At 31.4% G+C, this 23,272-nt stretch overlaps 10 protein-coding genes across 10 annotated transcripts; 7 read left to right on the forward strand and 3 right to left on the reverse strand.

The window, feature by feature from the left end:
• Nucleotides 1-294: 294 nt before the first annotated feature.
• cand_020480 (HEAT repeat family protein) lies at nucleotides 295-2,883 on the forward strand (the record flags this gene model as incomplete). The annotated part of the gene is made up of 1 exon (XM_067212278.1): nucleotides 295-2,883. One exon carries the CDS (start codon nucleotides 295-297, stop codon nucleotides 2,881-2,883), a length of 2,589 nt encoding a protein of 862 aa, XP_067069056.1.
• A 1,499-nt stretch (nucleotides 2,884-4,382) lies between these two features.
• cand_020490 (endoplasmic reticulum oxidoreductin 1 family protein) lies at nucleotides 4,383-5,603 on the forward strand (the record flags this gene model as incomplete). The annotated part of the gene is made up of 1 exon (XM_067212279.1): nucleotides 4,383-5,603. The coding sequence occupies one exon, from the start codon at nucleotides 4,383-4,385 to the stop codon at nucleotides 5,601-5,603; it is 1,221 nt and encodes a 406-aa protein (XP_067069057.1).
• Nucleotides 5,604-5,829: 226 nt separating this feature from the next.
• Nucleotides 5,830-6,651, reverse strand: cand_020500 (ubiquitin carboxyl-terminal family 1 protein; the record flags this gene model as incomplete). Its single annotated transcript, XM_067212280.1, has 1 exon — nucleotides 5,830-6,651. One exon carries the CDS (start codon nucleotides 6,649-6,651, stop codon nucleotides 5,830-5,832), a length of 822 nt encoding a protein of 273 aa, XP_067069058.1.
• A 272-nt stretch (nucleotides 6,652-6,923) lies between these two features.
• On the forward strand, nucleotides 6,924-9,887 carry cand_020510 (REP helicase domain-containing protein; the record flags this gene model as incomplete). The annotated part of the gene is made up of 1 exon (XM_067212281.1): nucleotides 6,924-9,887. One exon carries the CDS (start codon nucleotides 6,924-6,926, stop codon nucleotides 9,885-9,887), a length of 2,964 nt encoding a protein of 987 aa, XP_067069059.1.
• Nucleotides 9,888-9,948: 61 nt separating this feature from the next.
• Nucleotides 9,949-11,121, reverse strand: cand_020520 (LA domain-containing protein; the record flags this gene model as incomplete). The annotated part of the gene is made up of 1 exon (XM_067212282.1): nucleotides 9,949-11,121. The coding sequence occupies one exon, from the start codon at nucleotides 11,119-11,121 to the stop codon at nucleotides 9,949-9,951; it is 1,173 nt and encodes a 390-aa protein (XP_067069060.1).
• A 1,097-nt stretch (nucleotides 11,122-12,218) lies between these two features.
• cand_020530 (AP2 domain-containing protein) lies at nucleotides 12,219-14,312 on the forward strand (the record flags this gene model as incomplete). The annotated part of the gene is made up of 1 exon (XM_067212283.1): nucleotides 12,219-14,312. The coding sequence occupies one exon, from the start codon at nucleotides 12,219-12,221 to the stop codon at nucleotides 14,310-14,312; it is 2,094 nt and encodes a 697-aa protein (XP_067069061.1).
• Nucleotides 14,313-14,980: 668 nt separating this feature from the next.
• cand_020540 (uncharacterized protein) lies at nucleotides 14,981-17,179 on the forward strand (the record flags this gene model as incomplete). Its single annotated transcript, XM_067212284.1, has 1 exon — nucleotides 14,981-17,179. The coding sequence occupies one exon, from the start codon at nucleotides 14,981-14,983 to the stop codon at nucleotides 17,177-17,179; it is 2,199 nt and encodes a 732-aa protein (XP_067069062.1).
• Nucleotides 17,180-18,205: 1,026 nt separating this feature from the next.
• cand_020550 (ABC1 family protein) lies at nucleotides 18,206-20,104 on the forward strand (the record flags this gene model as incomplete). Its single annotated transcript, XM_067212285.1, has 1 exon — nucleotides 18,206-20,104. The coding sequence occupies one exon, from the start codon at nucleotides 18,206-18,208 to the stop codon at nucleotides 20,102-20,104; it is 1,899 nt and encodes a 632-aa protein (XP_067069063.1).
• A 431-nt stretch (nucleotides 20,105-20,535) lies between these two features.
• Nucleotides 20,536-22,182, reverse strand: cand_020560 (importin alpha; the record flags this gene model as incomplete). The annotated part of the gene is made up of 1 exon (XM_067212286.1): nucleotides 20,536-22,182. The coding sequence occupies one exon, from the start codon at nucleotides 22,180-22,182 to the stop codon at nucleotides 20,536-20,538; it is 1,647 nt and encodes a 548-aa protein (XP_067069064.1).
• Nucleotides 22,183-22,644: 462 nt separating this feature from the next.
• Nucleotides 22,645-23,224, forward strand: cand_020570 (uncharacterized protein; the record flags this gene model as incomplete). The annotated part of the gene is made up of 3 exons (XM_067212287.1): nucleotides 22,645-22,728; nucleotides 22,800-23,053; nucleotides 23,158-23,224. 3 exons carry the CDS (start codon nucleotides 22,645-22,647, stop codon nucleotides 23,222-23,224), a joined length of 405 nt encoding a protein of 134 aa, XP_067069065.1.
• Between the last annotated feature and the right edge of the window lie 48 nt (nucleotides 23,225-23,272).

Consider the following 23,272-nt stretch of genomic DNA (forward strand, 5'->3'; position numbering starts at 1 on the left):
TTTAATACAAAAGTATTTACTAAGTATAGTTACAGAATTTCTATCAAAATATCAATTTATTCAATGTAATTAGATATATGTACACCTAAATTAGAATTATTAAATTCGTTAAATATGAAATAATTTTTACTGTATTACTAAATTTAACTTTATATTTACGTAAATACCGGTAGTAAGAATTTTTATCTTGCATATGTACATTACTATATATCTTTACCCCACAAGTGACATTGCAACCCACAATTTTTCTTTTCTTCTCTTTATTTTATCTAAAAGGATAAATGGACATAGTTTATGAGTTGTATGTTTAGTGAAGACTATTTAAATACTCTCTTAGGGAGAAATGAGTCACCTACAGGTAGGAAAAGACGCAATAGCTTAAAATTATCAAATATTCGTGAACTGAATAAATTTAAAGAAAAAATATTTGAACAGTTTGGAGATTCTATTTGTTCGGATATAATATCAAATTGTCTAAATAGTATAGCAATTATTAAAAATAGTGATGGTCAAGATTTGATATCCTATATGGTTATCCAACTAGGAAGTAAAATGATTGATAAGCTATTTGCATGTATAGATGAGATATTACCGAAATCAAATAATAGTGTAATTTCTGGATTAAGCAACATTTTATATTCTATATGGAAAAATTCCAATATGAATTCAGATAAGGAATATACTGAAGAACTAATACAGAAAAAGTTATGTAATGGTTGTATTCGATTAAATCCTTTTATGGCATCAAAAATAAGATTATTATTAAGTTCATTTCATGAAAATCGCTATGAAAGTGATGTAAATGATTTGCTTGTAAGATTATATGATCCCATATTATGGAGATACTTATCTGTAGCTAACTGGAAAGTTCGTCTAAACTCAACAGCCTTATTTGCAATTTTATTTCCCCTAATTGATTCATCTATAACTTCTTCAGGATATCAAAGTGATTTGAATAGACAGTACTGTTTATTGCAACAATTACTATTTGATCAACACCCGGAAGTTCGTGTAACTGCAATTCAGGGCACTTGCCGTGTTTTAAGATTATATTGGGAAATTGTACCTGTGGACAAATTACACGAACTATTAAATATACTTGTCACAAATTGCATGAGAGATAAAGAATTTGCAGATGTTAGAATTGCGGTTTTAGATGGTTTGCGTATTATACTAGGTAATCCTTTATCACAATATACTTTACAAAATTATCTCCCACGCTTGAGCTCATATATTCATGATATAGATATATCAGTCAGATATTCTATGTCCCTCCTTGTACTGCAAGTATCTAAAATTGAAGGTATGGATTATAAAAAAATTATTTCACCGAAACAAATACTTGCAAGGATTTCTAAGGAATATATTTTGCATCAAATTAATCAAGCTACTCATTATATAAAAAGAGGGGGATATGTAGAGTTTGATTCTGTGGAATATATTAGTAATAATGACATCTCTAGTGAATCCTTTATTAATAAACCTTTACAAGTAGCACGCATTTTGGCTGAATTACTGAATTCTTCAATATTTTCTAATAAATCTCCTCATGATCAGCTTAAATATTGCCATTTCCTCTGTGAACAATGCCCTATTGGACTAATTGGTTATGCTAGCTCTTTAAGTATTTCAATTGATAAAAATTTTGGGAATGACATCCCACCATCAGAAAGGCTACGGTTTGGTGTAATGCTCATTTCAACAACTATTGATAGTTATCTTAAAGGAAATGCAAAGGTGGATCATAATAAAGCAAAAGTACTACTATCTACTGGTAGGGAAATACTTAAACCATTGCTTAAGGATAATAACCAAGAAGCTACAAAATTGGCTAGTGATTTTTTTTTCAAAACTTGTAATGATGCAATTTTTTCAAAATTTCATGAAGATAAGCATTTATGGTTACATATATTACAGTTATTGTTAGATCAAGATTGTTTTGCAAGTACTCAATTCCCTTTAGTTACAAAGTTTATTATTCAAGATTTATGGTACTATTCACTAAATTATCCAACAAAATCCATGGACCTTAATACTAGTCAGATACTTTATGATGGGATTATTCCACTAATGAACAAATGGAAATTATACACAGATATGTGGCCAATACTATTTGATGGAACAATCCAATTATTAAAAGGCGAGGTTAACAATAAAGTGCAGATTCCATCAGGTTGGTTATTATGTAATGAAAATAGAGAACAAATTAATTTTGCGTGCCTATATATTATAAATAATTCACTTTATTTCAAGGAAATTAGAGATTCAATTTCCAATTCAGATACTTTACTCAATTCAGTTATGTCTCTAGGAGAATATATAGTAAAATTTTATAAAAATCCCATAATGCAACTTATTAAAAGTTCTAATTTACTAGAAAATTTTTCAAGTCTATTAGTCTTTATATTCTCTATATTATCTAAGACTTGCCCCAATAAGATAAACAATTGGATTTGTCTTCTTTCAGAAAATATGGAACTAATTCCGGAAATGAATATATTATTACCCGAGTTCTTAATTTCATACATAAAAACTTATCCATCACTTTTACTGTGTACAACTGGTGATTATAGCATAATCAATTATGTGATGAAGTTTATTTCTAATCTCCCTTCTATATTTCAAGTAATTTTTAAAAGTAAGGAATGTAGTTCATTAATTTTTGAATGTATCAAAAGTATAAATATATTGTCCTATGCTATAAAACAGTTATTTAGCAGATCAAATTCACAGGTAATATATCAAGATCTTATAGAGAAGTTGTATAATAGTGTTATACCAGCAATAGAATATTTTATTTCCGAAGGTAACGTTGATGAAGAAGTTTTACATCAACTAAAAGATATTATGAGGAGATTGCAATTAGCTAATTGGAAGGTTTAATTAGAAGTATTCATATAATTTGTGTAGTATCTCTACTTGCTTAGTTATTTAAAAGTATTTCTTATGTTACTTGAAAAGACTGTAAATAGATATACATATGCCTTCTAACTATTCTCTTTATTTGAATATATTGCCCCCACTAGATTATTATTAAGGTTAATTAACTTGAAAAGATCAGTGATTTTTTAAATATCCAAATATAGATATTAAAAAATATTTATAATTCCATTGTTTTTCCCGATAAATATAATAGTACACTGAACTTTATTGTAAACACTGAGAAATATCTCATTGTTTTCAATAATCTTAAAGTATGTATTTTTCTATTACTCAAATTAATAACTTGATTTTAATATTTCCAACTGTGTTTTAAATAAAATGGTACAATCTAATTTGAGTAACATACTAAAATATCTTTTGTAACACAATTTGTTATATACATTCTAATAAAGATCAAAATCAATTACTACTTGAATAACTTACATCCAAAAATGACATACAGAAATTCGATAATAATTTTTATAATATCTTATTACAAATTCACTTTAATATAAGTCTTTAGTTTAACTAATAATTAGTAAACGTTAGATATTTCTCAGATAAATATACCTATATATTGTTATCTATACCAAAATCCTGCAAAACTTTAAATATTTTGTGGTTACTTGAAATTTTATAGTTCACTTTCTCTGTAATTTATGTGGTAAACTAATTGTTATATTTCAAATCTAGCTTGTGTTACTATATTATGATTTAGGAGAAATTAATTGAATTTAACTCTCAATTATAAAATATGCAGCAAGATTGTATTGAATTAGGTAATTTATTACTTTGCCAATTCTATATCTCGGGATATCAAGAATTACTAGGTAACTGAAAATATATTCTACATCCTAGCATAGACAATGACTTATTATTTTAAAAATTTCATTATCTTAATTACTTGGACTTTAGAACTCCCAATAAACTATGCCTAGAAAATTATATACAAGTCCTAATATTCTGAATATATGGTAAAGTTTTTTTTCTTCTTTCTAAATCTTTACTTTAAAAAAAGAAAGTGAACTATAGTATTGTATACCTGATTACTGTATATGTGATTTAATCTTTTATATTTAGTAACAATATTTACTATATACCCCATACTTAATATTAAATATATATAAATTTACAATAAAATTGCTTAAACCATTCAATTTATCTTTTTAATAGTAAATCTTTCATATTGTACTGTTTATACACGAGTTGTACAATATTATCTCTTCATAGCTTTAAGAAAAAATCAATAAAATCTATTTATGTAAAGAAACTAAATGACCTCGAATGTTAGTAATATAGTCCATTTATAATATAACAACCCAAAGTGTTGTTTGCTTATCACCAAAACATTTATCCGAATCTACTTTCAGCGGGTTTCTGTTGCACGAGAGCGTGTTGTACATGACGTTATATTTTATCTACTTATATGAATTTTACTCAATAAAAATTGCAATTCAGGAATGTTAATAGCAAACCACGTGTTTGCTTTTATATGGTTTATTTGGAGATGTACTATAGATGGCAATATATCTTTTATATTTAAAGCTATAAATAGTAATGGATACCGACCACTAGTAAGTAGTGAATTCACTCCTACAACTGAAGAACTATTTAATGATGCCTATATGGTTCAGTACTATATGAGAGGTATTAAGGAACATAAGTCCATTCGATTTTTTATGTTAGATATGTCTCCTGAATGCCCAAAATTCCAAGGAAATAATTCATCTTTTGCAATGTGTCATGAACAAGAAAAGTGTCAAATAAATGACTGTGATGATTCTGGATTAAACCAGATATTTGGGGGCATAGTTCCACAATACTCTGTACTTAACTCAAAAACTGGAAAATCAAGCTCTTGTGAAGAAGAGTTGACACTAATAGACATGGCAACAAATCCTCCTTGTAATACGGACTATCAAGGAGGTGAAATATGGAAAGTTGTATACAGCGAATTATATAAAGTAAATAATTCAAGATTAGAAGAAATGATATCTGGCATGCAGAGTAATATTGCAATTCATGCATCTAATAGATATTATAAAACTAAAGATGGGCAATATCAATACAGTTTAACCAATTTTATAAATAAGTTCGCAAAATTTGATAACCGTGGATCAAATCTCCTAAAAACTTTTTATTATGTATTACGTGGAGTTTGTGTATTGGGACCCACCATAATAAACTATATTAATACTTTAGATTCAAATTCTACAGATATTTTATTGAAACAGGAAATATCTCAACTTGTCAATCCTAAATTATACTATTCTTGCAAAGATGAATATATAAATAAAGATATAGAGAACATACAAAATATTCAAGCTATGAGAAATTTTTTTGAACTATTGATTAGAATGCTTGGATGTGTTGAGTGTGAAAAGTGTGTTTTACATGGAACTATAAAAAGTACCACACTAAAGCTTACTAGTAATACATTTAACAAAAAGATGGTTCCCGAAAAATTACAAAGTCTTGATTTATTTGCACTAATAAATGGTCTTGATATATTCACAGAATCAATTATAGTTATAGATAAGTTTGCAATGAGAGTTAAATGTGGAATTTTTACTTTATCCTTATTTCTATCTGTTCTCATATTCATTATCTATTTACTTACTTCACCCATAAAAACCAATTTCTTCAAGATTTTAAGAAGTAATTTTAAGAAGGTAGAGTGAGTGAAATTATATTGCATTAAAGTGGTTGGAAAGGATTTGGAAGTACTTGTCGCTAATAAAACCAGAATAATAAATGCTTTTTCTTGTTAACCTGTTAGATTTTTGTTCATTCTATTCCAGTAGAATCCCCATTTATTGTTTAGTATCATATGATTGACTGTATCTAAATTCAAACTATTTCATTCACTTATTATAATTAAATTCATTATATTTCTTTGAAAACCCTTTAGGATACTTCCACTTCCTCCGCTTGTTCAACTTTATCCAACTTTTCCACATTTATCTCCTCTGATTGGCCCAAGCACATTGCTAGTATTGCAAATCTGGACTCTTTGCCTCCTAGAAAGTGGTCCAAAAAGTTATGTTTGATGACCTTTACTGCAGACTTCAATAAGTTTCCATTTATTTTGCCATGTTTAATTGGGTGTGGTAGTTGACCATCAAACTCATATAGGTCTCCATTTACATCAACAAATACAACATAGTGTGTATCAACTTCTTTATATTCCTCATTATCATTTAAATCTTGATCACAGCAACTTATAACCATATCATGAGTTGTTGAAAATTCTGGATCAGTTTTAAGCATATTACCCCTTATATCAGCAGCACTAGGGCCATTTACAGCCGCAAGCTTGTGTGCTAAACTTCCCTCTTTCAAGTGCAAATTCTCCCTATTATTTAGAATGGAATGAAATAGAGCTATCTGGCCACAAGCATTACCCACAACTTGTTTCATAAACCACAATTCGTTATTATCCACCAGTTTATATATTTCACAAGTCATTGGATCTGAACATTTCTGATTTACCAATCTAAATTCTCTGAAACCCTCAGTAAGAGGAAATACTAACAATACCGATATAACTTTAGATTCTATCATCTCTAATATCCAATCTTCTGTACTAAATATATCTTGAAATTCTAAATAATTAGAAACTCCTAATGCTCTAGTATAATTCATCATTACTTCAGGGGCAGATATAAGTGGCCTCCATATTAAGCCCTTATTAACTATACAATATCTTGAACTAGGTTGATCTCCCATTTAATAATATTGATCTCTTATTTTGGTTAATATTTCATCTATTAAAATCAACTCAAATAATAATACTATTACTTTTTCGTTTACTAGTAAAATTGGCGGTAGAATTCTATTACTATTTCTAGTAACCCTCAAAAATTAATACTTTTACTATTAAAATTAACCAAAATTAAACCTTAAATTACTACTTCAATATATTTTATATAATTCATCTTAAGAACCACTTTTTAAGCAGTTACTATGAGTAAACGCGGATAAATCAAACTTTTATAAGTATGACTGAAAATTTTAACCAGAATTTCTGTGTGGCAAGTGATGTAAAGTGTGAGGTACCAAGTTCTCTTCAAATAAACTCTATAAATAACCAAGATATATCTACAAAACGTTTAGAAAGTGATCATATTCACTCTATGATATTTGGAAGACTAACACTCGAGCAAAAAAAGGCTGTAGATATACCTCCAGAATCATCACTACTTATAGTTGCTGGGCCTGGAAGTGGTAAAACTGCAACTATAACAGCTAGAATTATAAGGTTTTTAATAGAAGGTTATACTCCAATACTGGCATTAACATTTACTAAGAAGGCAGCAAGTGAATTAAAGAGCAGAATTAATGTAGCATATTCTTCATCCTTAAAATCTATTTCAATAGAGAGCACAAAGAGAAATTCAGTGAATCATATTTCAAAAAATTCATATAATATTTCATCTTTAGGCTTGACAGATAAGGATTTATTTATTGGTACTATTCACTCATTTTGCTGGAAGCTATTGAAACAGTATGGGACAGCAATAGGATTACCTTCAAAGATAGAAGTTGCTGACAAAGAAATGATGCTGAAAATTTTAAAGTTATGTTTAACTGAAGTAATGAATATTTCTAAAGCTGGTATTACTTCACAATTATCGACATCAACGTTGGAATCTTTAGATGATTTACTTTCAGATCCAGAATTAGACCAAGATAATTTCGAAAGTTCTAGTAGTGCGGGTGACAGTGAAAATGAAGAGAATATACAAAAAAATATAAATAAACAAGTACCAATAAACAAAAACAGTGGTTTTTTTTTGAAAAATAGTGAGTTAGAACGTATTCTAAAAATTATTAGGCTTTTAAAGTATAAGCAATATGGGAATGGAGATAAAGATTTATCTATTAATGATACCAATGGGAATGTTGATCTTTTAACTATTTATAATATTTATACTAATAAGATGAAATTCCATAAACCATATTTACTAGATTATACTGACCTAATCTTGACAACACTGAGACTTTTGGAAAGGAGTAAAGAAACAACTAGGAAGATACAGAAATTATATCCATTTATATTTTGTGATGAATTTCAAGACACTTCTAAATCACAAATGAAAATTTTAGAGATTTTGGCAAAGAGAAACAAATTAAATGGTTCTGATCAAAGCAACAATTTATCGAGCCTTTGGCCAATATCAAAAATATCTGAAGCTGAAAGTTCAATAAAAGTTCAGAGAGGTGGTATAACTGTTGTAGGTGATGATGATCAGGCAATATATAGCTGGAGAGGAGTAGAAATTGGAGTATTTAAACAGTTTTCGTTAGCATTTAGCGAAAATTATCAGATTATGTTTTTAAAGGAGAATTTTCGTTCTACATCATCCATCGTTGATACATCTAAATGTTTAATATCTGCAAATTCGTGTAGAATTCCTAAGGAAATCTATACTAATAATTCTAAAGGGATTTGTCCCCAAGTATTATTTTTATCTACACATTTAGATGAAGCTTTATGGATTTGTAGAACTATTCTTTTACTGAAAATTAGGTATAAATATGTATGGACTGATTTTGCTATTTTGGCTCGAACTAATGAAATTCTGATGTATATTGAAAAGGTTTTCTCTGATCCTAAATTTGTGAAACGAGCTATCGAAGACGAATCAGATCACTTAAAATTTTCTGGGAGCATAGATAAAATTTTGGAATCAGAAGGTAAACCCAAGAAAGGATGGAGAAACATGATACCGAAAGATCTTGAAGCTGTAAAACCTGAACAAATAAAAAGTCTTATCTTAGCTGAAGGAACTATTCCAATGGAGAATACTGCAAAATCTAATCTAAAAATCACTAGAGATTTGCTTCAAAAAACAGAGATCCTTGATATTTTAGCATATTGTCGGCTATTAGTGGATGAGACAGCTGATGACTGTTTCCTCCGTATCTGCAATCGCCCAAAAAGAGGTTTTGGGAACAATATTTTACGTCTAATTGAACAGTCTGGGGCTGAAGGAGTTTCTTTGCTTCGTAAATCTACTCAACCACTTAAAGGGTTAACTGATGTATTATGTAGCAATGCTAACAAATATAATCATACTTCAAATAATAGTTGTCCACCATCTATTTTGCAAATATGTCGTAAGTTAGTGCAATATCAATCACTTAATTCGAGTATGCTGGCTGACTGTAGAGGTAGCAAGAGAATTATTGAATGTCTAAGAAAATTTACTGAATGTCTAGACAATCTTAAAAAAGTACTGGAAGAACAAGTAGGGGTATCTGAGATTCTGAAGAGATTACTATCTGAAACTGGATATTTGGACTATCTAGATGAAGATGAAAAGTATTGTGAAGATTCTGAAGGCAAAAAAGTTAATAAAAAACGAAATTCACGCAAAAGATTCTTTTCAAGTACTTTAGAGGAATCTGAAGAACATATAAATAAATTGGTACAGAAAAAGAATACATTAAAACATTCAACTATAGAAACAGTAGGTGCTTTTATAAAATATTCAGAGATGTATAATCCAAATAAGCAACAGCCTCGAGGCTTTGATTGTTTGATATGTTTCTTGTTAGATGTGTCTCATGGACTCATGAGGCAAAAGCGTGGGGAAGGTATTACTCTAACAACTATTCACAAATCAAAAGGACTTGAATGGCAAGTAGTATTTATGCCTCGTTTTAATGAAGGAGTAATTCCACTAAGCCGAGAAGACTCAACAAGTACAAATACAAATACAAAAGTTGTATCCAAAGACTATGTTACTGCAGAAGAAAGAAGAATCGCATATGTTGGTATGACCAGAGCTAAATGCAGATTGTTTCTAAGTGTACCTCTAAATATGGGGAAACCATCTACATTTCTAAATGATACAAATTTAGAATTTACTGAGCCAAAACAAGTAACAGGAATACTTACTTCAAAGCTTAAATGTAATCCCAAAACTGTAGCTCCAGCCAAATGGCTAAGAAGTTGAAGTTATATCTAAGGTTGAAATAAAAAATAAATGATTTATTTAACGATTTAAAATATATTTTTCAACCTTCTATGGTGACTTCTTGATTATTTTCAATATTTTCTTGTTGCTTATCTTCACATACTTCATTCTTACCAAGTTTTGAAGCAAGTGGAGGATTTCTAGCAAGCTGTTGTAAACACTTACTAACACTAAAATCTTCCATCTCATCTTGACCAGCCTCATTTTTTCTCAAAATAAAAAAGCACTTGCTATTGTTTGTTTCAGGATGATATTTTACAGTGATTGAGTGCATCCCTCTTGTCTTATCAGAGCCTTTTGGATGATAGTGTAGCAGTGCCTTTAAAACATTAAATGACAACGACTCACCATCAAATACAGTATCCACAGCACTTTGTTCAAGAACTTCCTTTAAACAGCGTCTCAGATGCTCAATAGATGCAAATTGCTGACCCCCTATTAAAATTGGTTGGGATGTAAATATCATTCTTTGCTTATTTATCTCCTTTTCTCTCTCTTTCTGAATATGTCTAGGTAAGGCTGTTGTAATCACCTTTCTAGCCTCCTCTTGGCCAACAAGAACTACTGGAACCTTTATATCATCCAAAGTTAGACAAATTTCCTTGACAATGTTTTGATCATTTAAGAAAGGTTTAAGTAGCATATAGCATGTTCCATTTTGAGTAGTTTGAGATACATAACGAACTAAGTTCTCACCATTTGGAATTAATTTTTGCAATTCAGCTTTCAACTCATCTTTTACTGCTATCCATGAGATATTTTCTGGTAAAGATGATACTTTCACAATACAACCTCCTGCATGATGATCTTTACTAGTATGACCTATCTTCTCCCTAAATTTCTTCTTCACTTCTAGTTCAGGTAAATCCTTCAATAGTCTAAGCATACTCCTTCCATCTTCCTCATTTCTTTCAATAATAATAAAATTATGTCCTTCAAGAGCCTGTTCAATTTGTTCCTCTCTCGTAATACCCAAGTTCTTTACTTTTGAGCATTTCAAAAGATAACTCAAATATAATCTACTTTTTGGATCTGAGCGCATAACGTTCTGGAAAAAGCTATCCTTGCGCAAATTTTCATCTGAAAAGTAATACTCTAATTGCTTTATTAACAAGTCTCTAGCTTCTTCAGATAAATCAATTTTTAGCTTCTTCATGTCTATTTCTCTGGATGGAGATGGGGAACGTGAATGGATCTTTTTCATATCTGTCATTTTTGTATATATATATTGATATTCACCAAAACTGTTTATTTTTCTTTGGTTGAGGCGTTATTCAAAGGTAATATTGCTCATAATCTGTCACGTGCTGCTCTTTTCTCCTCAACTGATATATACCGCCCTTAGCGCTAGGTATATTTAATATCTGATTTAGTACTACATGACTTTCTATAGCTACCTCCTATAACCCCAATTATTCAAATTCTAAAGTAAGTAAACTAGTTACATTATACTTGAGCATTCTACTTTGTAATGTATTCTCTAAACACCTTTGATTGTTCCAAATTACCGATAAATAGTGAAGTATCAAATGGAAGTATTTTTTCTTTCAATAAAAAAACAGTGATAATATTACTAATTGTGATAATATCGGTATAATATATAAACTAGGAGCTATTTATAATATTAAGGAAGAGTATCATAAAAAAAAATTGGAATCAGTCTTATGAAGTTTATGGATATTCAATAGAAATATTGAGTGTAGCAATAATTATTGTATTTTAAAAATTCATCTTCATTATTCTATAAATATTGAAATTAGCCACTTAGTTCTTGTTTAAGCTATGAATCTTGAGATGACTGCAGAGAGCATTGCTCTGCATGCTGAACTTGCCGACATTTAGTAAGCAAATGTGAACCGTCTAATAGGTACCGCTTATGTGTCTCCTCGTCTCAAAGACTGATTTATTCCTTAGATTTAAAGGAAAAATGAGGATACTAAGGCGCATTTGTCTACGTATAGATCTTCAGACAAAATATGTACTGTATAGGTTGCAATATGTACCGGAGAGAAGGCTAACGCAAGGGATAGCAACAGTCAGGAACAGATTTATACTGGCTGACTAGTAGACATACAAATATACATAAGAAATACATAGACATCTACATATATGTCGAAAAATACTAAAGTCTGTATATTTTTAAGGGCGGTGGGTATGTTGCATTGGATAAAAACTTGTCATTTTATGTGTCTGTCCGTTACTTAATTAAGTACTGAAACTGATAACAATCAATATTTATAGCAATATTTGGACATACTTTAAAGTATATCGAGCTAGTAGAGTATTAGATGCTAATTAGCATTTGTTATAATGGATAGTGAAACCAAAATGAAAGATGGAGAAATAGAACAAATTAAAGATGAGGCTTTAGGCAAAGTAGAAGGTACTGCACAAACACCTCAAAATTTTGTAATAGAGGATGTAGATGAAGGACAATTTGATGATAGCTGTAGTAGTACAACTGGAGCAAGTGGTGGTAGAGATACATCAAAATCTCCTCAAAGATGTGAAGAAATTAATACAAATGAAGGTGTAGTAGTAACGGCTGAGAAGAACACTTCCAATTGTATAAAAGTAGACACCTCTTTGAACGGATATACAGATAAGACTGAACCTCTAAATAATACAGAGAATAATACTTGTGGAAATGGGAATGTAGAATTTTTGCTGCGACAGAAAGCTCTGGATAGGGCTAATATATTCCTTAGATGGAATTTATTACCTCAGAAATACCAGATTCAGGAATTTCTAGACATGGTTCAGGGGAAGTTAAACCTAGGAGTTATTTCGGAGAAGGGATATGATTATTGTTTATTATATTTCGAACTTTTAAGAGATGGACTGGTAGGTCCACATTTATGGTCTGGTATTACAATAGATATTATAGAAGATATGTTAAGTGAGACTCGTCAGACATTAAGTAATGGTTTAGCACCACCACAAACCAATAAACGACGTCGTTCAAGTGTTTTGAATGATACTGGGAATCATGTACCCTTAACCCATGATGAAGCTCAAATTCCTCTACATTTACTAACTCAAGACAAGGATAGACGCTTTATTAATGACTCTGATGGTGAGTTTATATCTGGAGAGATACAAGGTACTCCTGTTACATCATATAGGCTGAGTCCTAGTGAGGGTAGTGAGGACAATGAAGACAAAGTAGTGATGACAGCTAGTAGAGATAGATCATACAACAATTTAGAATGGTCTGGATCGCATAGAAAGGATAATTTAGAGTGTAATACTGTACCAGATATAGAAAAGTCAGAAAATGAAGAAGTAACAAAGTCTAGTGAAAATATGACTAGTGACAATGAAAATGATGGCATTGGAGGAAACTGTACTAACTCATCATCATCTCGTCATGATGCTGTGAATAGACTTTTGAATCCAAAATCTGGGTGTAAAGGTGTATCGTGGTCAAATAGACAAATGGCATGGCTAGCCTTTTGGAAAGAAGATAACCAACGACGATCCAAGACTTTCTCAGCTAGAAAATTGGGTTTTGAAGAAGCTCAGCGTCGCGCAATTGAATTTTTACGCCACAAACGAGAAGAAGTTAGAATGAAGACACAAGCACATTTATACGAAGAGCTACCTCGCGTTGGTAATAGTACCGCGAGCAATGGAAGTGATACACCAAAAATACAAGGTCGTTTGAATCTTGCTAGCACCTCAGCTACTACTAATAATACACCAAGTTTTGATCTTGAAAGTCTTACAAATGGACACTTAGTATCTGGTCTGGATGAAACAAACCATGGAGTTATTGTAAATAATGTATCAAATGCAAATGCGTTGCTCTTAGGACCTCAACCTGGTGTAATACCTAATATAACTCAACAAGGCGCTCTCACAGCAGCGGCAGCTGCTGCTGCGCATCAAATGGGTCTCCCTTTTCATATGGCCACTCTGTCTTCCTTACCAGCAAGTCTTCCTATAGACCCCGCATTTTCAGCTGCTGTAGCAGCTGCTACTGCTAGTATGGGCTTAGGGACTCCACCTTCTAGTGGCTCCAATCAATCGAGTACAATGACGAACTTCCCTCAGGCTGCTACTTTAACTGCTGCAAACCCCTTTTTTATGTTTAGTGCTACTGCAGCCACAAATTCAGCAGCTAACCAAAATCCCTCAGCTAATCCATTTAGCGTTACTAGTGGTGATAATACAACCAATACAACAGCATTTATGCCATGGGCTCCTTTCTTATCTGCAAATTTTTTACAGGCTAGAATGTTTCAACATATACCAACGACATTGACGGGGATTCCTGAGACACCTAATTCGACCGACCAAACAATATCTAATAATGCTTCTAGAGTCTCAAATACCTCAACAGAAACACCTTCAGAAGAACCACCGTCTACTCAAGGTCAAATAACTCCCCTTTCAGCATGAAATATTGACTGTAAATAATTAAAGTGGTAATTATAGGCGGAAGTATCTCTAGAGTAGAGAACCTTATGCCTATGAAGAAGTGTTAGAATTAAGGGGACTTCAAGGATTTTTAGTACCAGAGATATGTATGGAGTAGTATTACTAATTGGGATGTTTTGATGAAACCAGCTGATTCTGCGTATAAATTAATTAGTCTTTTATTACAAAAGCTTTTAGATAATGAGGGGGGGGGGTCTAATTTAAAGAAATTATTCATAAGATAGCTACTGTAAACATACTTTTACTATAAAAAAACCATCTGATCCTTCCATATACTCAACTTTTAAACTAAGGGAGTGGTTCCGACAAGTGTACCTTAAAATTTAAGTTAGTTCACTTAAGACAAATGTAGCCTCTATAATATGTAGAGATATATCACTAATGCAAGATATTTTATATATTATTTGTTCTCTATCCTACTTTTTCTCTTTTTTTTGTTGGAAACTCCAAAGTGAATATTAACCTAACATTGTACCTTTATTTGTATTATGTGTGAATACACACGTAGTGCATAAATTTTGTATTTCATTTTAGTCCTAACTTAATTTTAAGTAAATTATAGCTAAATATCTTGAATTCTACCTTATAAAGGGTTAAGTACACCTTTATTTGAGTCCAGAGTATCTAGAATGCCTCGAAGAGGAGGTGTTGTAGTAAAATTTGAACATACACCAGATACATACATTGCAAATCGAGAAGAGGGAGAGAAGGATGCTAGAAAAAATTTAGAATGGGAAGCAGCTTCAAAAAAAGCTATATTAGCAGGTAAACACCGTCGTGAATGCAAGGGTAAAGTTACAAAATTTGGATGGTGCAGTGATGCTTTATGCAGAATGTGGTTTGATATGACTGAATATTTTGGCTTTTCTAGTGATGATATAGTGGATACAGATATAGATTCAGCAATACTATCTGTTGCTGATGGGGGTAGTGGTATATATGAAAGGCTTCTAGTATTAGGACATCGTATTATAGACTCTTCATCAAAAGAGTATGCAGTTACCAAGTATATTAGAAGTGGTCTGGAAGGAGTACCTACAGGATCTGAAGAAATTTTAAATGAACAAAATAAGAAACTTCTTGTATTTCTCAAGATGAGATGGTTTACAAACAATGCTACTTCTGTAATGACATTATCCAAGTTTGGACGCAGGTATTTGCATTATTGCCAAGCTGAAATTAACAATGCCTCTCCTAGTTGGAATGATTCACGCATATCCAAATATATCAAATTCTGCATTGCTTTTTGTCTCTACTGGCAAGGTTGTTTTGATTGGAATAATCCACTACATACTGAGGTATATATAACTGAACAATTTCCGTGGTTACAACATTTCACCAGGTTAATAGATATAGGAATTATCACACCTGCAGTACAACATGAAGGTATACTTGTATCTATTGATAAGCTAAGGAATGAAAAACTTCTCAATATTTTATGGCAATATTTTGGATATGATAAAGTAAAAACTACAGTACCTCCGCGTATAACTTATATTTTAGGGACACCTGAAGGTATTACTCTACCAGAAGAGCGAACTGGTGAAGCTATTATAAATCACTATATTGGACATTATCTTAAAGCAATAGCTACAGAGCATGGACTCAAAGGGGTTGATGCTTTGCATTGGGTAGAACGAGAAAAAAACGCAATTATAGAAAGTCATGCCATTGAGCTCTTTTCTTTGATAGATCTAGAAATGGGAGAATTATATTTCAATGGGAGTTCAGGCTCTAGTAAGAAAAAATTCCAAAGGTATAAGAGCTTACTCTTTTCAATGGTTGCTAATATGTATGTTCTATCAGATCAAGATGAAGTTGCACAAATTTGGATTCAGGAAATGGTTTCTCAAATTCGACAAATTCAGTTATACATAATAGAATTTCAGGATATTGTTGCAAATGCAGATTCTATTAAGGATTCCTTCTTTAAAAATGTTAGTGTAGGTAGTAATACCTTAGCATATTCATATGTTCCTAAAATTCTAATGCCTTCTGAACATGAAGAGGAAGTTTCTTTACTTAATATTTTTGATTCACAAGGTACTCAGGCAATTAGTGCTCTTAAAAAATACTTAACTACTTCTAAAGAGTATATTAGAAATTTAAAAAACAAAATTTCTGTAAGTGATTGGTTCAAGAAGGGATTCGTAAGTTGTGCAACCTATATATATAATGATAAACAAAATATCCCCTTCCTTGAAGTGTCATCAAAAGCTTTAAGTCATGAATATACAACCAATATTGAATCAAATGAAGTAAATTTAGAAGATAAATCTGAACAACTTCTAATCAATGAAGAAACTAATAAGCATATAATTAAGGAAGAACCAGAATATCATAGTCATATACATTGTAGTAAGGTATTATCGCCTATTTTAGCTCCAGTTACAATGCAGCTTTCTTCCGACCATCCTAAGTTGGAGATTCGTCCCATATCACTGACTTTAATTAACGATAAAGGAGAACCTGTTAACTTTACTCTCAATGCAAACTCAAAAATATTAGATGGGGGGGTTATCAAACCTTTAAAAGACATAAATTCTAGCTATAATATACGTACTATAGAATCTAGAGAGGAATTAACTCTGACTTCTCAAGATTTAAATAAGCATAAAACTTCTATATTTTCAAGAAATATTAATAAACACCAAAATGATTACCTAAGCTCAGTTAGGAATAGCTGGAATGCTGCTACAGATTATATTACTAATAGTCAACATTTCAGAAGTTGTACTATGCAGGGCTATGGTTGCAATACTCCCTCTGTCTCATTTAAACTCCCAAGAACAAATCCTTTTCAAGTTTATACCACTGAAAATCACTAAATGTGCAAGAAATATCGAGTTTTTTGTAGAGCTACATGAACCATATATAGAAGTGGCATCAATATACGTACTGTAGGGGAAGTAAATATACTACAAAAAATATAATAGTGGGGAATTTTTGGAAATATTCTTTTAAATAGTGAATTTCAGATCTATTAAGTAAACTTATAAAGGGAGGTTAAACTAAAAAATCTTTAAATTAATTATTCATAATCTTCATATTATAAGTGTTATTCAACACTCTATCTAGTATTTCCTTCTTAGTTAATGAAAATATCAGTACTAAAGATTGTATAAAAGATGAATATATATATACTTATTTTTATTTAGTAGCTCTAAAATCTACGTACATTTGTTAGTTCATAGTATTTATCAACAGCTGCTTGTTCAAATACTTTAAAGATTCCAGTGCACTTTCAGTAATACTATTGTTTCTACATGTCTATTTCCACTTTATCATTGTAATATTCTAGTTTATTAATTCCAGTATCTTTCGTTTGTTTTGGTTGCATATATTTGTATATTTTAATGCCACCTATTTCGTTCTCAAGCTTAAAAAATATATCTAGGAATATTCCCAATTAAATTCCAATAAATATACCAGTGTGAACAACACCAAATTATTTCCAGCCTCCAATATGATTAATAAAAGTATTTCTTATCTATATCAAACATTTTAATACTACTTTCTTGTATATTAGTGTAAACAATTCCTAAAATGAACTTCATTGCTTCAGATAGGGAATTCGATAAAATAATGCAATATATATACTTCAAAATAATACTTAATATAATCTAAAGAAAATAATGAGTTCAAATTGATTTGTTCTCATTTCAAAATTGGTCAAAATTCACTTAATGTCAGTTTGAGTTATTTACTTTTTGGGAAGCTACTGCGCCAACTTTTGAGATGATTCAAGCTGCTTTACAAGCAGCAAGATTTCTATCTTGATAAACATAAACCTGTTTATTATTATAGAAATAATGAGAATAAATAGGTCACTTGAAAATTTCTAGACTTTTATCATGTTCAGGAAAGTGATAAAATTTGTAGATACTGGAAGTTTTGGTTATCTCTTAAAGAGATCGCGACATCATTGTACAACTTTTTATATTTTCTACCATATTCATGAATTATTAGCATATGCCTTGATCCCAGAGCTTTACACAGGGGTTAAGTGGATACTTTATAAACATGAAAGTCTTGATTATACCAAAAATAGGCATAACAATTACTCTGCAATTAATTATATAGACAAGAAGATGCAATCTGCAGGTAAATTAAAACAGAATAGGAGTATTAAAAGTTATATTAATAATGGAGAAGTAATAGGCACGGGTTCCCTAATTATAAATGACTATATTGGTATCTCTAAGACAGATAATACTGACAGTGTTGATGAAGACTTAAGAGTTTTCCATAATACTGATAAACTAAAACATGAAGATTTGAAACTTATTAAGCATGATACTGAATTAAATGAACCAATTACTATTCCTACATTAGGCATATCACGTTTTTATCATGTTGGAAATATGGCATTACGTGTTTTAGGTGGTACGTTGAGGAACACCTACAAAGACTACATGAATGGAAAAGGAATATCAATACGCAACAATATTATGTGTGAGGAAAATGCTATAATTATAGGACAAACATTAAGACGGCTTAGGGGTGCAGCATTGAAATTTGGTCAAATCTTGAGTTTACACAATCATTATATACCTAAAGTACTTTCCGACAATTTATCTTTAACTCATAGTAAAGCATATGAGATGCCTGTAAAACAGCTATATTCTATACTAGAAAATGAATTAGGATCAGATTGGAAAGATCATTATTTTGAATATTTTAATGAAATCCCTTTTGCTGCTGCTTCAATTGGTCAAGTCCACTATGGAAGACTCAATCCTACCTTTTTAATGACAGATACCTTTGGGGTTTCTGGAGGACATAAAATTAACTTAGAGGTAGCTGTAAAGGTTCAATATCCAAATATTGAGGGATGTATACGAAATGATTTAAACTCACTTTTACTTTTGTCTAACTATACTTCTATATTTCCAAAAGGTCTGTATATTAAAGATTTGGTTAAAGAATTACAGCTAGAATTAATTGCTGAATGTGACTACAAGAATGAAGCTTTATTTATGGAAATATATAAAAACTTGTTGATACCATCTTTAAGTGTTTTTAACAAGCATGAGGATTTTTATGTTCCTAGGGTATACAAACAGTTATCCACAGCTAAAGTTCTTGTTACAGAGTACTTTAACCCCAAGGAATGTGCTCCTCTGTCTGACTATTTTGTACATGACAACGAGATTCCAAATACATCAAATGACAAAATTAGAAATAAAATTGCTGAATCTCTACTTTATTTGACTTTACAAGAGTTTTTAATGTTCAATATTATGCAGACAGATCCGAATCCAGCAAACTTTCTCTATGACTCGAAAAAAAATAGATTAATTTTGTTAGACTTTGGTGCCACAAGAAGTTATTCCAAGGAATTTGTTTACAATTACTGGAAACTTATTCAATATGCTGTAGAAGGTGATATTGATAGTGTTAAAAGTCAAAGTATCCAATTAGGATTTCTCACAGGCTGTGAGCAGGATGATATGATTAAGGCCCATACATTGGCAGTAATGAAGGTTGCAGAACCTTTCATTGATACAAAATCTAATGGAATTGTAAATACTTACGATTTCTCAACATGTAACGTTATAGACTATATTGCTCAGACATTTCCAAAAGTTATTAGTTCAAGAGAAAATCCTCCTCGCCCGGAAGTATATTCTCTTCATAGAAGATTGGCTGGATGCTTTGTACTGTGCAACAAACTTGCAGCAAAAGTGAATGCATCAGAAATATATAGACATGTAGTTGAAGAGTTTAGAAAAAGTTTAAGAATTAGCTAGCTCCAAAAAGAATAACTTAACCAATAAAAAGAGCTATGCACTTTGAATAACAACAACTAAACAAAAAATAGCAATAGAATATAGTGAATAATAGAAACATACATGTAGATCTTAATGCTTAAATATCTCGAAAATATGATTTTTAATTTAGGAAGTTAAGCATACTTAGATAATTACATATGAAAAATACTTTACTAAGCATATGATAACTGTATGTGTCAGAGTAATACATGAAAATACGAATTTACTTTGTCCAAATAATTTACTTCACTGTATAGTTGAACAAAAAATTAAATTGCAGGATAGGCATAATAAAAAGATCCAATTTTCCACAAGAAAAACACTTTATGTAACCTTGAACAATATCCCAAATACTATCCCTTGTAATGCATCCTAAATCAAAGATGTAGTTTGCCAAATCATTTTGATTATTAGTCAAATCTGAAACCACCCTGTGGAGCATCATTTGCAAAGGAAAAATTAGCTTGAGGAGCTGTTTGTGCTTCCTCTGCTTCATCTTCATATTCATATGGGAAATAAGAAACGATAATATGAAACGCCTTTTCATAAATAGCTTTTGATGGAGCTTCTTGGAGTTTTTCAAGCCTAGATAAACCATATGCTTGTTCAACCAAGGTACAGAAGGGATTCTCTGGTAATCCACGTTCTTGTTGTCTAAGAGCTCCTACCTTAAGAATATTTTCAATAGCTTCCAGAGCTACTTCAATAACCTTAACATCTTCAATAGCCAATAAATCACATAAAGGTTTTGTTATACCGTAATTAACAAGAGTTTCTATTTGTTGAGGAGTTCCACCAGTTGTAGCATTGGATATTGCCCATGCAGCTTCCTTTTTCACGTCGAATTCCGCTGTATTAAGTAGATTAACTAAAGGAGTAATTAGACCATTATCTATAATCTCCTGGATTTGCTCCTTATTCCCAGCAGTAATATTAGAAATAGTCCAACATGCTTCCTTCCTAATTACCTTCTTTGGAGATGATAAAAGTTGTAAAAGGTATTTCACTACTCCACATGACAAAACCATTTGGGTTTGCCTATCATCTCCAGTTACAAGATTCCCTACACATCTTAAAGCTGGAGTTTGTACTAATGGTGAAGGATGACCTAGTAGTTCTACTAGACGAGGACATGCATCACTACGCAAAACAGCTTCTATTCTATCATTAGCTCCATCTGAAATATAACTTAAGGCCCAACAAGCATCAGTCATTACCTCCAAATCTGAATAATATAATAAGCGACATAATATTGGTAAAGCAGAAGATACTAGCTCAAATGGAGGAGATGGACGACCTCTACACAAATTATTCACTGTCCAAGTTGCAGTTCTTAAAATACTTGTCTTTCCGCTAACTTTATTTCCAGGTATAGAATTTTGTAAGGCCGACATATTCCCCCCATCAATAATACCAGCCTCTTGAGCAATCAAATGCAGTATTGGGGGTAAAGCTCCAGTCTTGAGAACTAAGTCACGACAATTCGCAGAATCTCCAGCAATATTTCCCAATGTCCAAATTGCCTGCTCTTTAACCTCCAACTTAGGACTGTTTAGTAGCTCAACACATTTAGGAACTGAACCATGGCGAACAACTTCACATGTTTGTTCTGTTGTTCCTGATGAGATATTTGTTAAAGTCCAAGCTGCTTCAAACTGTAGATTTGGATGTTCATAATCTCCTAAAAAATAAACTAATCTTGGGATTACACCAGCATCAATTACAGCTTGAATAGGTGGATTATGCTCACGAGATAGAAGCCTTCTTAGTCCCTGAGTTGCTTCAAATTGAATATTAAAATCTTCACTCATCAAACCCTGTGCTAAACCAGGTATATGCTCAACTCCATATACATTTCCAGATACTGCACTAACATTCCCACCTGTTGCATTTCCTCCAGTATCGCTCAAATTACCAACTTCACTTGCTTGACGTCTCTTAATTAATTGTTCATCACGTTGCTGCTTGCGAATTTGAGCTTGTTGCTCCTCACGCTTTCTACGGGGATCATCGAATGTCTTCTTATATGCCTTCTTGTGAGTTTCCAGTTTATCCATACTCTTTAATTATAAACAATTCTAAATATTGTAATGCTAGTATAAACCCACAAATCCTAAGGTTTGTAGAAAATTCCGTCCAATATATTAATATACAATATATTATGTACAGTGCGGTACACCCTATAACCGGGAGTTCTAAGAAATCTTTTGGAAAGGAAAAAAAAACTTAATATTCAAATAAACCTAGGGCTCTATTGTTATATTTGATATAACATAGACATCCATATACAAACCCTTAGAGATTTATAGTAAATGTTATAATCTAGTGACGCCTAACTTGCCTGTATTTTTAAGTAAAAAATATTGCAACGGAAAACTCTCTCCCACCGCCAATTGCACAGCATCTTCAGTATACCGCAAAGTATTAAGTCTAAAACTTGTACGGGCAAGTTCCTTCTAGAATATTCTGCAACAGTTTATACTGTGAAATTTGCTTGAAAACCAGAATAAGTATTAAGTATGAGTGATATGTCAACTATAAGTGGTCGAATGGGCTCCTTTCTATTAAAGGGATGGATAATGCTAGGTGATGCTTGTCCTTTGGTAGGTTTTACTTTAGCATCAAGAGTATAAAAGTATTCCTATTCAAATCTGTATATATGTGTCCTTTTTAGTGTGAAGAAGTTCCTTTGTTGGAAGATCCATCTAATGGGTCAAGATATTGTATGAAGTGTTCGCCTCCAGTATCAGTGGACAATAGACAAACAATCCAAAAATCAAATTTGCAACATACTACTAAGCCATGTAACTCTTCTGAATCTCCTATATCTTTTACAAGTATTAAAAATGATCTAAATACAATGATAAATGGCTTGGCAAGTATTGGTTCTATAACAGTAACTGATGTAACACTCAGCACAGTAGAAAGGTAAGTAATTAGATACTACAGCTAATAAATTTTTGAATTTAACCGCAAAGTTGTAATTACTGAAATTAAGATTTTATTTTAAACTTTTTGTATTTATAATTTAGAGTTCAGATCATCTCTGATATTGCCAATGCTTTAGATAAATTATTGACAGTTTCAAGTAGAACATAGAGATTGAATTGTTAGTCGTAGGATATATTTCAACTAATATTTGACCTT

The sequence above is a fragment of the Cryptosporidium andersoni genome (assembly GCF_001865355.1).
Source record: "Cryptosporidium andersoni isolate 30847 chromosome Unknown contig_34, whole genome shotgun sequence".
NCBI lineage: Eukaryota > Apicomplexa > Conoidasida > Eucoccidiorida > Cryptosporidiidae > Cryptosporidium > Cryptosporidium andersoni.